Raw genomic sequence first — 15884 nt, forward strand, 5'->3', positions numbered from 1 at the left:
AAAAAATACATTATATGGGTTCAATGCATATTTCATATTATATCAAATGCAATGCAGAAATGTTTTTGTTTTTTTAACAGGGTATTTGGTGGAGTTTTGGGCAGAAGATGGCTCTGTTCTCCAGTTAGTGTAAAAATATAATGAAATAAATGCTATTTTTGTCAGTCACATATTTAAACTCTCCCCATGACTTCTAGGCTAGCTATTAGCTCGCTGTCAAAAACACCTTCATCAGTTCTCTTCCACCCTTGATTTGTTTTGTTTGGTGATTTAGGCCTACTACAGTAAGTCTTCCTCAGCTGTGTGGTCGTAAATCTGACCAATCATTCAGGGTCTTCCTCCAAAACTCACCTCAAGTAGTCTTGTAAACTACTCTGTTTAGTGTTGATATGAATGTAATTCACAATAGGACAGGTGATTGTAGGCCATTATACAGTATGTGCAATGCAACTCACATACACACACACACACAGTAACCCCTCCCCTCACACACTCCCCCAACCACCACACACCTGTAGCAGCACAGGACAACAACAGGGTTAGTGCTGACATGGAAACTTCCAAAGCACTTCACATATTTATAGAGCTGACACTATGTGACAAACTGTCGGCACGACCTCATCTGCCTTCAAACTGCCCCACTCCCTCCTACAGGTCCCTCTCTCAGCACACGGTAAAACACAACCACACAACAGAATGCCTGTCAATAACAACACCCTGTAAAACACAGTTACACACACATGTCACCTGGCAGTAAARTGTAACACACATTCACAGAATGGCAGTAGATGACAAACTGTTTAGCTATTTGAATTGAGAATTCAGTTATAATTCAAATAAGTAATAATGCAGATAAAATACTCTGATTTCATACTTATTTTCAGCTTTTTTTAAATTGCATGACTTACTCATGCTCCAACCTTCTCACGTGGTCTTTCTTTAGAGCGTACTCAACAACAGGGCTGTAAAGTACTTAAGTAAAAATACTTTAAAGTACTACWTAAGTAGGTTTTTTGGGGTATCTACTTTACTATTTATGACAACTTTTACTTCACTACATTCCTAAAGAAAATAATGTACTTTTTACTCCATCCATTTTCCCTGACATGCAAATGTTCTCATTACATTTTGACAGGAAAATGGTCCAATTCACACACTTATCGAGAGAACATTCCTGGTCATCCCTACTGTGTGCCCCTGGTGATCCATAAATWACAAAAACAAGAAAATCATGCCGTCTGGTTTGCTTAATATAAGGAATTTTAAATGATTTACTTTCGATACTTAAGTATATTTTTGCAATTACATTTACTTTTGATACTTAAYTATATTTAAAACCAAATACTTTTAGACTTTTACTCAAGTAGTATTTTACTGGGTGACTTTCACTTTTACTTGAGTTTCTATTAAGGTATCTTTACTTTTACTCAAGTATGACWATTTAGTACTTTTCCCACCACGGCTCKACAAGGTGTCCAACTGCATCTAAATCCTGTCTCAGAGAGTATAGAGCTCTTAAGTAGTCAATATAATCTCACCTCTAGAGTCAGTCAGGGGCCTCAGGAAYCAGAGAATTGATGGTGCCATGGCTGACTACCACTCCTCTGTTGACAGCTACTGTCTGTCAGTGATTTACAGTGAGAAACGCACATCGATTTGAGTAATATTTCTATTGCTGTTCTTGATTGACACGCCTCTCACGGTGCATTCTGTCTACTGCTGTACTGCCAGCAGCTGTTAGAGATGYCATGTGGCACACACATCCCACCACATAGTGTTAAGGACTGAGAATACAATTAGCCTGCTGTCAAGGATCTCCATTTTGTTCCTCCCTCGGTGTCATTCAGTTCAGTAGTATGTTTGTTGTTGTTTTTATGACGCAAAGCACATTTCTTTGAAAACAGACAAACTGCTTATCTGTTTTACTATCTAAAGCCATGGTTCCTTCCCCACAGTTGCTCTCAGTAGTCTCTCACTCCCAGTAACCCAACAACAGGTGTGAAGTCAAAATGTTGCCGTGAACTGAACATGTGTTGGTGGCCCTAAAATACAATGAAAGTCCTTTGCAATGAATATCCAATGGGCCATCATATACCAATGGCCCACCACCACAAGCAAGAGACTGTTTAGTTCTAGCTTGATTTTCACTTAAYYKKWMMRRTTATTTTTTTTATCACACTGCTAGGCTGCACAAGCCTGTGATGGATAAAGACGTCATTTTGAATGGTAAACAAAAATCACGTCCACCAAGGTGCAGTGCATTTTAAAAAGCATTTGTGAACAATGGAACTGCTGCCTACACGGATGACTACCCATTGCTGATGGGGGTTGAGACACACACCAACGCACACAGTGTTGGGGGGTTGACCAAGGCAGGCCAGGCAGCTGTCAGAGACAGCACAGCAGACACATCCTGGGCCGCCTGCTTCACCTTATACGGAAGAAGCCCCCAAAAGTATGACCAGTTTCAGACCTATTCTGCTTATCCTGGTCAACTCTCACTGGGTTTGGTGTCACCTGGTTATCCTGGTCAACTCTCACTGGGCTTGGTGTTACCTGGTTATCCTGGTCAACTCTCACTGGCTTGGTGTCACCTGGTTATCCTGGTCAACTCTCCACTGGGCTTGGTGTTCACCTGTATCCTGGTCAACTCTCACTGGGCTCTTGGTGTCACCTGTGGTCACTGAATCAAACTTGGTGGGTAACCAGAGTGATTTATTTTCCATTCCACCCCTGATGGTAACAAAATATATATTTGTTCTCCACTTTATTAGAATGATGTTCGTTTTGAATCGTTCCTTTATCTGTTGTTATATTATTATCTCAGTGTTCGCTTTATGTATGCATGACAGTTCATGTTGTTTATCTGTTGTTATACCTTCAGTGTTCTGCTTTATGCATGACAGTTCATGTTGTTGAATGTCTTTACATGTTTCCTATTGTTTGTCTAGGAACGGATTAAACATGGACGTCAGCAGCTGGGGTGACTGAGCTCGATGAACATCAGAGGACACATGCAGTATTTCCACCACACTACTTTGGTGATTAGCCGTTCAAATCTTAAAACAAATAAAAAACACTGTCAAAAGTTCTTCATAATCGCTTTCAGGGAGGCGCTCTCGAGTTCAAATGAAAACCGGACTTGACAGTTAACTGTATTTTGTATATTCAGATCATCCCCCCTCCACTCTACTATTCCCTTCCTCTCCCTCATCACTCCTCCCTCCCCTCCACTCTACTATTCTCCTCTCCTCCTCCACTCTACTTATCTTCTCCCTCCTCCTCCACTCTACTATTCTCCTCCTCATTCCCTCCTCCACTCTACTATTTCCTCCTCCGCTCATCACTCATTCTCCACCTCATATTCTCCTCCCTCCTCCCTCATCCATTCTCCGCTCTACTATTCTCCTCCCTCTCCACCTCTACATTCTCCTCCCCTCCTCACTATCTCCTCCCTCACTTTACTATTCTCCTCTCGCCTCACATCCTCATCTACTATTCTCCTCCCTCATTGACAGCTGCCAGGAACACACTGGTGTACAAAGGGAATCCTGAAGAACTCTGTATCTGCTGTGTACCTACTAATAACAGCCTTCACCACTCCTAAATATACCCCGTAGCCTCTCCACAGGCACATCATCACATCCCAGCTCTACCAATACACTATATACCCCGTAGCCTCTCCCAGCACTATCCACAAATCACCGACCTCTAAGCCATATCCACTAAATATACCCCGTATCCTCTCCACAGCATAGCATCCAGTGACACTACACTGTGTCTGCATCCCAATGGCACCCTATCCACTATGTAGTGCACTACCTGGAGAATAGAGTGCCATTGGGACACAGCCACTGAGTTGAGAAATGCCCACATATAATCCTGATGGAACAGGGGATACCTAGTCAGTTGRACAACTAAATGCATTCAACCGAAATGTGTCTTCCACATTTAACCCTCTGAATCAGAGAGGTGCAGAAGGCTGCCTTAATCGACATCATCAGCGTCCGAGGAGCATTTGTTGTTGGGGGATATCTGCCTTGCTCAACGGCAGAACGGCAGATTCTTTCCCCACCTTCCTGGCTCGGGGATTCGAACCAGCGATCTTTCGGTTACTGGCCCAATGCTCTCAAACGTTAGGCTACCTGCCACACAATCAGGGAAGTGGAAATGCCTCCAAAACCTCGTAGTGTTGGGTCACCAGCTGAAACGGGACATAGTGTAAGACACCACACTTCGCCATCCATCCATCTCCCCCTTTTGATGGCTGGTGGCTGGGCGGAGGTGTAGCACACGCTGTCATATGGCAGTATTGCAAATGTTTCTAACAGGACTTGTGTTGTGTGAAGAGATCCACCAGGAAATTCCTCAATAAAGTGCATTTGAAAAGTATTCAGACCCTTTCACTTTTTCCACATTTTGTTACATTTAAGCTTTATTTTAAAATGGAATGAATAAAAAGATGTCCTCATCAATCTACACACAATACCCCATAGTGACATCACAATACCCCATAGTGACATCACAATACCCCACAGTGACATCACAATACCCCACAGTGACATCACAATACCCCACAGTGACATCACAATACCCCATAGTGACATCACAATACCCCATAATGACATCACAATACCCCCTAGTGACATACCGAAAACAGGTTTTTATACCTTTAAATAAGTATTCAGACCCTTTGCTATGAGACTCGAAATTGAGCTCAGGAGCATCCTTTTTCCATTGATCATCCTTGAGATGTTTCTACAACTTGATTGGAGTCCACCTGTGGTAAATTCAATTMATTGGACATGATTTMGAAAGYCACACACCTGTCTATATAAAGTCCCACAGTTGACAGGGCATGTCWGAGCAAAAACCAAGCSATGAGGTCAAAGGAATCGTCRGTTGAGTTCTGAGACAGGATTGTGTCGAGGCACAGATCTGGGGAAGGGTACCAAAACATTTCTGGCAGCATTGAAGGTCCCCAAGAACACAGTGGCCTCCATCATTCTTAAATGGAAGAAGTTTGGAACCACCAAGACTTTTCCTAGAGCTGGCCGCCCGGCCAAACTGAGCAATCGGGGGAGAAGGGCCTTGGTCAGGGAGTTGACCAAGAACCCGATGGTCACTATGAAAGAGCTCGAGAATTCCTCTGTAGAGATGGGAGAACCTTCCAGAAGGACAACCATCTCTGCAGCACTCTACCAATCAGGCCTTTGTGGTAGTGGCCAGACAGAGGCCAGTCCTCAGTAAAAGGCACATGACAGCTCACTTGGAGTTTGCCAAAAGGCACCTAAAGGACTCTCAGACCATGAGAAACAAGATTCTCTGGTCTGATGAAACCAAGATTGAACTCTTTGGCCTGAATGCCAAGCATCACATCTGCAGGAAACCTGGCACCATCCCTACGGTGGAGCATGGTGGTGGCAGCATCATGCTGTGGGGATGTATTTCAGCGGCAGGGACTGGGAAACTAGTCTGGATCGAGGGAAAGACGAACGGAGCAAAGTACAGATTGATCCTTGATGAAAACCTGCTCAAGAGCACTCAGGACCTCAGATTGGGTAAAGTTTAACCATTCAACAGGACAATGACCCTAAGCACACAGCCAAGACCTGTCTCTTATACACATCTAGATGTGTATAAGAGACAGGCCCGGACTTGAACCCGATCTAACATCTCTGCAGAGACCTGAAAATAGCTGTGCAGCGACGCTCCCCATCCAACCTGACAGAGCTTGAGAGGATCTGCAGAGAAGAATGGGAGAAACTCCCCAAATACAGGTGTGCCAAGCTAATACCGAAGAAGACTCGAGGCAGTAATCGCTGCCAACGGTGCTTCAACAAATGACTGAGTAAAGGGTCTGAATACTAATGTAAATGTGATTAAAAAAAATTATACATTTGCAAAAATGTCTAAACACCTGTTTTTCATTGTGGGCTATTGTGTATAGATTGATAAAGGGGGGGGAAAAAATATTTTAATCCATTTCAGAAAAAGGCTGTAACGTAACAATGTGGAAATAGTCAAGGGGTCTGAATACTTTCCGAACGCACTGTATGTATTCAATCCAGCAATTATTCTCCAATATTAGGTTTAATTTATTTGCACCAAAGAAAATAAGTGATAAACAACAATACAGATAAAAACGAAAAGAGAAGAAAAAAAACGGTATGCAGGTTAGAACGCAAAGGGCTTAATATAGATACAAGAACCCTTGAAGYAATGTTTTGGTGTGAAACACGTATATTATTTAAAGGCTGAGAATAGGCCATAATGAGTAGGTTATCTATAGATWCTCCCTTTGAGGTGCATCAACAGTACAGTATAGCAGCTACAAATGGAATACCGCATTCCTATTGGACCTTACCYGGCCAAGACTCTCGATATAGAAAATAAACCCTCTGTCTCCTGATAGGACACAAAGCCAGAGTGTATGGGGGCACGGAGGGAGAAGCCTCTCTGTCACCCCACAGAGGGTGGTGACGAATAAGGAGCTGTGGCAGAGGATGTTACCTCCAGGAGCCGCCACAATGTGCAGCCGCCGACACCTGTTACCCAGCATGCCCCTAAAAGGAGAGAGAGGCGCCAATCAGAGCAAAGTTACCGCCCGGCTGCTGCCACAGGCTGTCCCCAAGACCCGTTGAGCCAAGCCGAGCAGACGGGGAGAGAGAGGAGGGTCTGAACTCTGGACCCTCTCTCTCTCTCTCTCTCTCCCTGCCCCCCCCTCTCTTAACTTCTAATCCCCCTTCCTACCGTCTGTCACTCTCTTAACCCCTCCCTCAGCTGTCTGGCATGTTTCTGGCCCTTCACTCTCAAACATACCACAATGGCTCTTTGCTGGAAAATCTACACAGGCACTATCCCACCACAGGCACTATCCCACCACAGCAGCGCCAGATTAACAAGTCATAGGCCCCTGGCCCCCTTTTGATTTTGTTAGTCACTCTCACTCAGATATCATTAACATGACAAAATGTGTAYAATTGCAGGTAATTCGCTTTAAAACTGCAAAAATTACTATCCACCCCATGGCAAAATGTGTAGAATTGCAGAAAATMTGCTTTAAAACGMCAASTTCTTCGATATGCCCCATGGCAAAATGTGTAGAATTGGGCTCAGCGGATTCAGGCCCTGTGAAACCCTGCATTCATCAGGCCCTGCACTACAGCCACTATCCCACAACAGACTGGACTGCCCCTCAAACCACTTCTTAACGAGACGCCCCAAGGGGGTCTAAAGTTACACCCCCTCCGCCTATCCCCCCCACTCTGACAAACACCCCTAACTGAGCTTAGTCATATTAACGTGACTGTCTCACTGGGTCATGGACAGGAGGACAGTTTCAGTGAATGGAGCTGACATTACAAGCTTCAAGTTTCAGTTAGGCTATGTAAATACAATACAGGGTCTGTGTTAAGTTGTGACTTCAATATTTCACTRCGTGTTGGGATGAGATGACAACCGGTAGAGAGATATTGGATGATTGACGTGAATAAATAATGTTTTGATTGTCTGTTATGAGCCAAAAGGTGTGGGACAGGGTAAACAAATCATGCCKTTCATCAACAAAAACAGACCTGACGGATAAATAAGCTTCTGTCATATTCAGCGACAACACTTGTWGGCTATTTGAGACGTACGTTCATATGCAAAAGAAAAATATAAACATTCTCAATGTATGCTTTAGTAATTTATAATCATTATAAATATCCAAATCACTATGCAAATTATGTAAAACATGCAGATGAATTGTGTGTCATATATCTTTCCTTCTCTCCATTTATAACACAATAACAGACCGGCTAAATCTGATATAACAGTAGACTATTTTAGCTCCCCAAATCCCAAGAGCCAGAAATTCCTTGACAGTTTTGTTGCATTGTCTGAGCTAATCATAGCTAATCATCTTTCTCTTTTTATAAAAGTCAAACGTCAGACTGAAAGAGAATTATTTCACATCAATCYGTTAACACCTTCATCATGACCCAACTACAGTATAATCAACCATAAGACAATAATGGAAAAAAAAATCTAGAAATAATCCCTTTCACTTCCCTCTGCCAACCATTCCTTATTTGTGTACCAGTCGGACAGCCAGGCAGTCAGGGGCGGTACTAGAACCCTCCGTCTCCTAGGTAACTACACTCCGTTTTAGATGGCGTCCCGTCAGGAAGGAGGCCTCTGAGTGACACAGGATAGACTTTCTAGTGAACCGTTATCTAGAAGTTCTTATTTGGGCTTGTATAAACTCTTGGTCCCGCCTCCAGGCTCCAGGCCGCTGATCCTGGGACAAGGGGGCATATTTAAGGGACACCTCTCACCCTCATCCTTTTATCTCAGTGGAAAGTCACAGTCTTGGCGTACAACTTGGTGAGTGTCTTCTTTCTGCTATTGTTCATGTTCCGAGTATCTGCCCTGTGGCACTGTTTCTCTATTGGAACTCAGTAAGCTGTCCTATAACACTGTTTCTCTATTGAGCTCAGTACTGCCCTGTGGCACTGTTTCTCTATTGGACTCAGTAAACTGCCCTGTGGCAACTGTGTTCTTCTATTGACTCAGTACTGTCTATAACACTGTTTCTCTATTGGAACTGCGTACTTGTCTATAACACTGTTTCTCTATTGGACTCAGTACTGTCTATAACACTGTTTCTCTATTGGACTCAGTACTGTCTATAACACTGTTCTCTATTTGACTCAGTACTGTCTATAACACTGTGTCTCTATTGGACTCAGTACTGTCTATAACACTGTTTCTCTATTGGACTCAGTACTGTCTATAACACTGTTTCTCTATTGGACTCGGTACTGTCTATAACACTGTGTCTCTATTGGACTCAGTACTGTCTATAACACTGTTTTCTATTGGACTCAGTACTGTCTATAACACTGTTTCTCTATTGGACTCGTACTGTCTATAACACTGTTTCTCTATTGGACTCGGTACTGCCTGTGGCACTGTTTCTCTATTGAACTCAGTACTGTCTATAACACTGTGTCTCTATTGGACTCGGTACTGTCTATAACACTGTTTCTCTATTGAACTCAGTACTGCCCTGTGGCACTGTTTCTCTATTGGACTCAGTACTGTCTATAACACTGTTTCTCTATTGGACTCGGTACTGCCCAGTACCTGTAGCCGCTCTGTTTAATGAATTATTGACTACTTCAGACAGACGACGACAGAGAGAGGGGTGCTGAGAGGAAAAGGGCTACATGACTTGTTAGTGCTAGAAAGGATCCACACTTTGTCAGCTATTCTTAGAGAGCGTCGTGCTCTGTGTTGTTGTCATTTTGGAAAGGGAAGAAAGGCCAGGATCTTGGTTTAACAGCCGGGTGCTACTATTGAAAGAGATAGCACATAGGGATCACCTGTAGAGTTAACACCTGCAATGGATGTCTACCTACTTCTAATTGGCTTTTAGAGAAGGACGTTAATGAGAGAGCTTGAGAAGGAATTGTTTTGAGAGAAATTGTGAAGGAAGAATATTAGGAGAAAATAAGAGCCGAAGAGAGAAATGGATAAATGAAGGGAGTCGAATGGGGAGAAAGAGACAGCAGGACAGCGGCAGTTGCCCGGCAGCCAGGGCTTGTTGTGATTGATTGACATGCCATGCTGTGGCAACACATGCTGGTGACAGGCCATGCTGGTGGCAACACGTGTGAACAGTGACCTGTGGCTCTTGTGGATTAGAGGGGGGGGGGGGGTAAAACAGGGCGACAGAGTGGCCACTGTGTAGTACCAGGCCTTCCGACTCCTGACCACTGGCCAGGCAACCTGACTAGGCCTCAGGCACCCTGACCAGTGCCACTAATGAAGGGAGCTGTCAGGCCTCCTGACCGCTGGCCAGGTCACTAATGAAGGGAGCTGTCAGGCCTCCTGGCCGCTGGCCAGGTCACTAATGAAGGGAGCTGTCAGGCCTCCTGACCACTGGCCAGGTCACTAATGAAGGGAGCTGTCGTGCCTCCAGGCCACTAATGAAGGGAGCTGCCAGGCCTCTAGGCCACTAATAAAGGAAAGCTGTCAAGCCAGGGTTGGAGGGATCAGACTCAGGGGCTGGCTGGCTGGAGGGTGATGGATAGACGGATGAAGCTGGCTGGAGGGTGATGGAAAGACGGATGAAGCTGGCTGGAGGGTGATGGATAYACGGATGAAGCTGGCTGGAGGGTGATGGATAGAGTGATAGAAAGATGAAGCGATAGAGAGAGAGGTGGACTGGAGGGAGGTATGGAGGGACAGTAYCACATGCTTTGAAGGGAGCAGTCGGGCTAGGGAGGGAGAGAGAGGGAAGGAAGGAAGGATAGAGGTATAGAGAGAGGGGGCTGGAGCGATAGTAACACTTGCTTTGAAGGGGTCTGTCAGACCATGGCTGGAGAGGGGGATAGAGGGATGGATGAAGGGATAGAGGGATGGATGAAGGGATAGAGGGATGGATGGAAGGATAGAGGCAGGTATGGAGAGGGACTGGAGGGACAGTAGCACATTCTGTCCAGCTCCCTTCCATGGGAAACAGGAGTTACTGTTGTGCCGACAGCTGAGGGACCTCCAGGCCACCACTGTTACTTGTCAACAGACAAGCTACTTCAGCTGTGACATAGCTCTGTTAGAGATAGGGGAGGAGGGGGGAGGAACGGGGTAGAGGAGGGAGAGGGAGGGGATGTAGTGTTCCGTGTGGCTGCTGTTTGGAATGACAAGGGCCATGGTTAAGAATAGAGACAGTAGTGTGGAGGGGCTCTACTATGCCCCTGTTTGGCTTTACAGGGCCGCTCTGACGAAGAGGGGGAAGATAGGTTATCAGTGGCCCGTAAGAGGACTAGGTTATTTCAACAACACTTTTGAAAAGGTCTTTCTAGGAACATTTGAAATATTTGCACTTTCGAAATAGTGAAAGTATGACAACATAAAAAAAAACTGATATCATGAAAATAGGCAGTGCAGTACTGTTTATATAAAACCATAATGATAAGATAATTCACCAGTCAGGATGTATTTTAATGTAACAGGTGCATCAATGTAGCTATAGTGCTTAACTGTTAATGCATAGAGGTAGCCTCCAGTCTAGTGATAATCTCATGTACTGGGTGTTTGTTATYGTGTTACTGTAATTAGCGCCCAGACGGAGCTCTTACCGCCGTGTCTCTCCTCCCAACAGAAGGTCATCCAAAACAAGACCAATCATGTGTGACGACGATGAGACTACTGCCCTCGTGTGCGACAACGGCTCTGGCCTGGTCAAGGCTGGTTTCGCCGGTGATGACGCTCCCCGCGCTGTGTTCCCATCCATCGTTGGACGCCCCCGTCACCAGGTACGCTACTTGCAGAGAAAGAACGGATAGCCATTGCCGGTTACGAACGGATTTGTTTGTGTACTTATGCCATGACGTAAAAGTTACGAGGTTATAAGGTGACATATTGTGATGTAGTGATACAGATAATGTAGTGATACAGATAATGTAGTGTAGTTTACGTTTGTAGCGTTGCATTGGTAATAGCACGCACGTCTAGCCATGCGTAAATTTGGGGTAAAGTATGATTCACGCGTTGTGCGTATTGCGAACCCTCCTGACCTATGCTTCCTCTCTATGCAGGGTGTGATGGTGGGAATGGGACAGAAGGACAGCTATGTGGGAGACGAGGCTCAGAGCAAGAGAGGTATCCTGACTCTGAAGTACCCCATCGAGCACGGTATTATCACCAACTGGGACGACATGGAGAAGGTGGGTACGAGAGACAAGATGCTACTAGAGATATTGGACACGATTGTAGGATGACAAAAGCAGTACTTCATATCTCAAGATACACACATACTTAGAGACAAGAAGTGAAGGATACTATCCAATATGAAGTTAAGACTTATCGACACACATAAATATTTTAAAAAAGGAACATAGGAAATATTTTTGGAGCTAAATTATGCCAAACAGCATGACTTCAAAGGGACAGCTTAATCTTTCTCTATCTCACAATGTGTTATATTGTTCCAGAACCACGTCTCTGACCGTGTCTGTCCTCTACTTCCTCTACCAGATCTGGCACCATACCTTCTACAACGAGCTGCGTGTGGCCCCTGAGGAGCACCCCACCCTGCTCACTGAGGCCCCCCTCAACCCCAAGGCCAACAGGGAGAAGATGACCCAGATCATGTTTGAGACTTTCAACGTCCCCGCCATGTACGTCGCCATCCAGGCCGTGCTGTCTCTTTACGCCTCCGGTCGTACCACTGGTGAGAAACGAGCAGAGGAGAAATGCTCCATACATTAACATACAATTCAGATCCAGTGCATTATTGTGTCTCATGCAACCTTTCACTACATGAATCGTAGTTTACACCATTTAAGATAAARATAAAGCTGTTCTATTCTATTTCCTCTGGTTGTACCACTGGTGAGTTTCCACAGGACGTCAGACCATCACATTTACCAGAACCACAATAAACACGACATGGTGTAATGCCACAGAAGCAATATATTGACTTCTATCAAGACGTGCTTTAACATTAACAAGTGCTGCTCACATTACTCACATGATACCTTAGAGACTCTATAGGGATAGTGATCTACTACAACAGGGATAGACAACTAGATTCAGCCATGGGAAGTTCTTGTCCGAGTGGATGGTCAGGGTCGCCGGAAACATAATTATAATCATTTGTACACTGCAAATTGACCACAGGTAAGCCCAAAAAATGTCAGACCTTCATTACATTGAGACACCATCACATATGTCTCTCTTTTATTAGTGGGAATACTTGGGAACAGAATTTTTTTTGCTGAATTCCTGGTGATTTTGCAGTCTTTAAAAAAAAATTATTAGAATTTTTTACTAAAAACTTTGGGGGAGCAAAAACAAATATATTGCGGCCCAGTAGTTAGTGTAGTGCAGGGGGCCATCTGTTGCCGACCCCTGCACTACCGTATCCAACCACAAGTTATACGTGAAAGCAGTAGGTCCGTGATCTGTGTCCACCTCCATCCTTTCCTCAGGTATTGTTCTGGACTCTGGTGATGGTGTGACCCATAACGTGCCCATCTATGAGGGTTATGCTCTGCCCCACGCCATCATGCGTCTGGATCTGGCGGGTCGCGACCTCACTGACTACCTGATGAAGATCCTGACAGAGCGTGGCTACTCCTTCGTGACCACCGGTAAGATGGACACATACAGGATATAGTTATACAGAGACAAGATGAGAGAACATCTTTGAGGCTCTACGTAGCGTCTACATTTACATTTAAGTCATTTAGCAGACGCTCTTATCCAGAGCGACTTACAAGTTGGTAAGTCTATGAGGCTCTATGTAGCCTTTATGTAGCGCCTAATGTAGAATTTGATTCACCAACACTCTGAATCTGCCCCCTACAGCCGAGCGTGAGATCGTGCGTGACATCAAGGAGAAGCTGTGCTACGTGGCCCTGGACTTTGAGAATGAGATGGCCACCGCTGCCTCCTCCTCCTCTCTGGAGAAGAGCTATGAGCTGCCTGACGGTCAGGTCATCACCATCGGCAACGAGCGTTTCCGTTGCCCAGAGACCCTCTTCCAGCCTTCCTTTATTGGTGCGTATCTCCCTCCCTCTCTCTCCATGGTCTGACAGATCCCTTCTCTCTCTCTCTCTCCTCCTCTACCCCTCTCTCTCTCCTCCTCTGCCTCTCTCTCTCTCTCTCCTCCTCTGCCTCTCTCTCTCTCCTCCTCTGTCTGGTCTGGTCTGGTCTGGTCTGGTCTGGTCTGTCTGTCTGTCTGTCTGTCTGTCTGTCTGTCTGTCTGTCTGTCTGTCTGTCTGTCTGTCTGTCTGTCTGTCTGTCTGTCTGTACGTACCTCTGGTTCATCTATTCCTTACCTAACCTTACCATGTAGCTTTCCAAACACTTACTTTCACATTAGACTCCATTAGACTGGAGCTCCCGAGTGGCGCAGCGGTCTAAGGCACTGCATCTCAGTGCTAGAGGTGTCACTACAGACCCCGGGTTCGATTCCAGGCTGTATCACAACCGGCCGTTATTGGGAGTCCCATAGGGTGGGGCACAATTGGCCCAGTGTCGTCCGGGTTTGGGTTTGGCCGGGGTAGGCCGTCTGTCTCTCTTTCTTCTCCTTCATTTTTTAAGAAATTAATTTGTTGAAACTGTTCAATTATTGTCTTTCTCTCTCTTTGAGTCAACTACTCACCATTTATTCACTGCGGTGCTAGCTAGCTGTAGCTTATGCTTTCAGTACTAGATTCATTCTCTGATCCTTTGATTGGGTGGACAACATGTCAGTTCATGCTGCAAGAGCTCTGATAGGTTGGAGGACGTCCTCCGGAAGTTGTCATAATTACTGTGTAAGTCTATGGCGAGACTGAAAACCATGAGCCTCATAGGTTTTATATTAAAGTTGATGTACCCAGAGGAGGATGGAAGCTAGCTGTCCTCCGGCTACACCATGGTACTACCCTACAGAGTGCTGCTGAGGCTACTGTAGACCTTCATTACGAAACAATGTGTTTTAATCAATTATTTGGTGACGTGAACATATTTAGTATAGTTTTATCTAAAAAGGAAAAAAAAAAAAAAAGAATTTTACATTTAAAAAAAAATGAAATTCACTGAGGAGGATGGTCCTCCCCTTCCTCTTCTGAGGAGCCTCCACTGGTTGCCATATATGTTACAGCACTGCTCTGCCCTCTAGTCTCCAATGGACAATACATTCAGTTACAGTTACAGAGTCCACATACGTAGCCATTTACTGTGAGCATCATCTATTCCTTACCTTTCTAACTCCTGTTGGTCACCTAGGGTCCTGTCTGTAGAGGTGTCGTTGCTCACTAAGTGTCTCTTCTCATCTCACCTGCTCAGGTATGGAGTCCGCTGGTATCCATGAGACCGCCTACAACAGCATCATGAAGTGCGACATTGACATCCGTAAGGACCTGTACGCCAACAACGTCCTGTCAGGAGGAACCACCATGTACCCTGGTATTGCTGACCGTATGCAGAAGGAGATCACTGCTCTGGCCCCCAGCACTATGAAGATTAAGGTGGGGGAACATTTATATTCAACACAGGAGGAACTCTGTTCCAATGTCCACCAGGGTTGGGGTGAATTTCATTTCAATTCCAGTCAGTTCAGCAAGTACAATGAAATTCCAATTCTCTTCAATGCTTTGAAGAAAATTTGGAATTTGGGAATTGGAATTTGGTGTCCACACTAGGGCACGAGTTATAAACGAAGCCATGTCTTGGGCGTGTATTCTAAGTGGTATGATAGTATGGAGTAGTTACAACAATATCAGAGCCTTGGATAAGCTGTAGGTCTACAGGATTTGTGTTCGGCAGTACATGGGTACACACAACTCTGGTTAAAATAAGCAACACTGTCTGTCCACTGTGCTAGAGAGCAGCAACAACTTCTGAAGAGTTCTTAACCTACCCTCTACATTTCCTTCCATACGATCCACTACAATATCATGCTAAAAATGGCATTTTGACTAGAGTGGTTAACTCTGTATACCCACAGCTCTTATTCAAATAAGCAACACGTGTACACTGCACCGTGCAGGAAAGGACAATAGCCTCTGAGTTCTTAACTGACCCACCACATCTCCTCCACCTCCTCCTCTAGATCATCGCTCCCCCCGAGCGTAAGTACTCGGTCTGGATCGGCGGCTCCATCCTGGCCTCTCTCTCCACCTTCCAGCAGATGTGGATCAGCAAACAGGAGTACGACGAGGCAGGTCCTTCCATCGTCCACAGGAAGTGCTTCTAAAACATCCCATCTACCCACACCTTCTCCATACACATTCACGCTCCTTCTGTTGTTTGCATTTCTACCTATGTCTTGTGCTGTATATACAGTTGTAATAAAATAGTTGTCTGTAACAATAATCACTGAGATACTCGTTGTTGGTCAT

The 15884-nt window shown here is 45.0% G+C and overlaps 1 protein-coding gene across 1 annotated transcript; it reads left to right on the forward strand.

The window, feature by feature from the left end:
• The first annotated feature begins 8264 nt into the window (after positions 1-8264).
• LOC112070447 (actin, alpha cardiac muscle) lies at positions 8265-15865 on the forward strand. The gene is made up of 8 exons (XM_024137872.2): positions 8265-8370; positions 11153-11306; positions 11589-11717; positions 12028-12223; positions 12984-13145; positions 13363-13554; positions 14830-15011; positions 15596-15865. The coding sequence occupies exons 2-8, from the start codon at positions 11178-11180 to the stop codon at positions 15737-15739; spliced, it is 1134 nt and encodes a 377-aa protein (XP_023993640.1). The 5' UTR covers positions 8265-8370; positions 11153-11177; the 3' UTR covers positions 15740-15865.
• The last annotated feature ends 19 nt before the right edge of the window (positions 15866-15884 follow it).

This window comes from Salvelinus sp. IW2-2015, unplaced genomic scaffold (genome assembly GCF_002910315.2).
Source record: "Salvelinus sp. IW2-2015 unplaced genomic scaffold, ASM291031v2 Un_scaffold1332, whole genome shotgun sequence".
In the NCBI taxonomy this organism is placed as follows: domain Eukaryota; kingdom Metazoa; phylum Chordata; class Actinopteri; order Salmoniformes; family Salmonidae; genus Salvelinus; species Salvelinus sp. IW2-2015.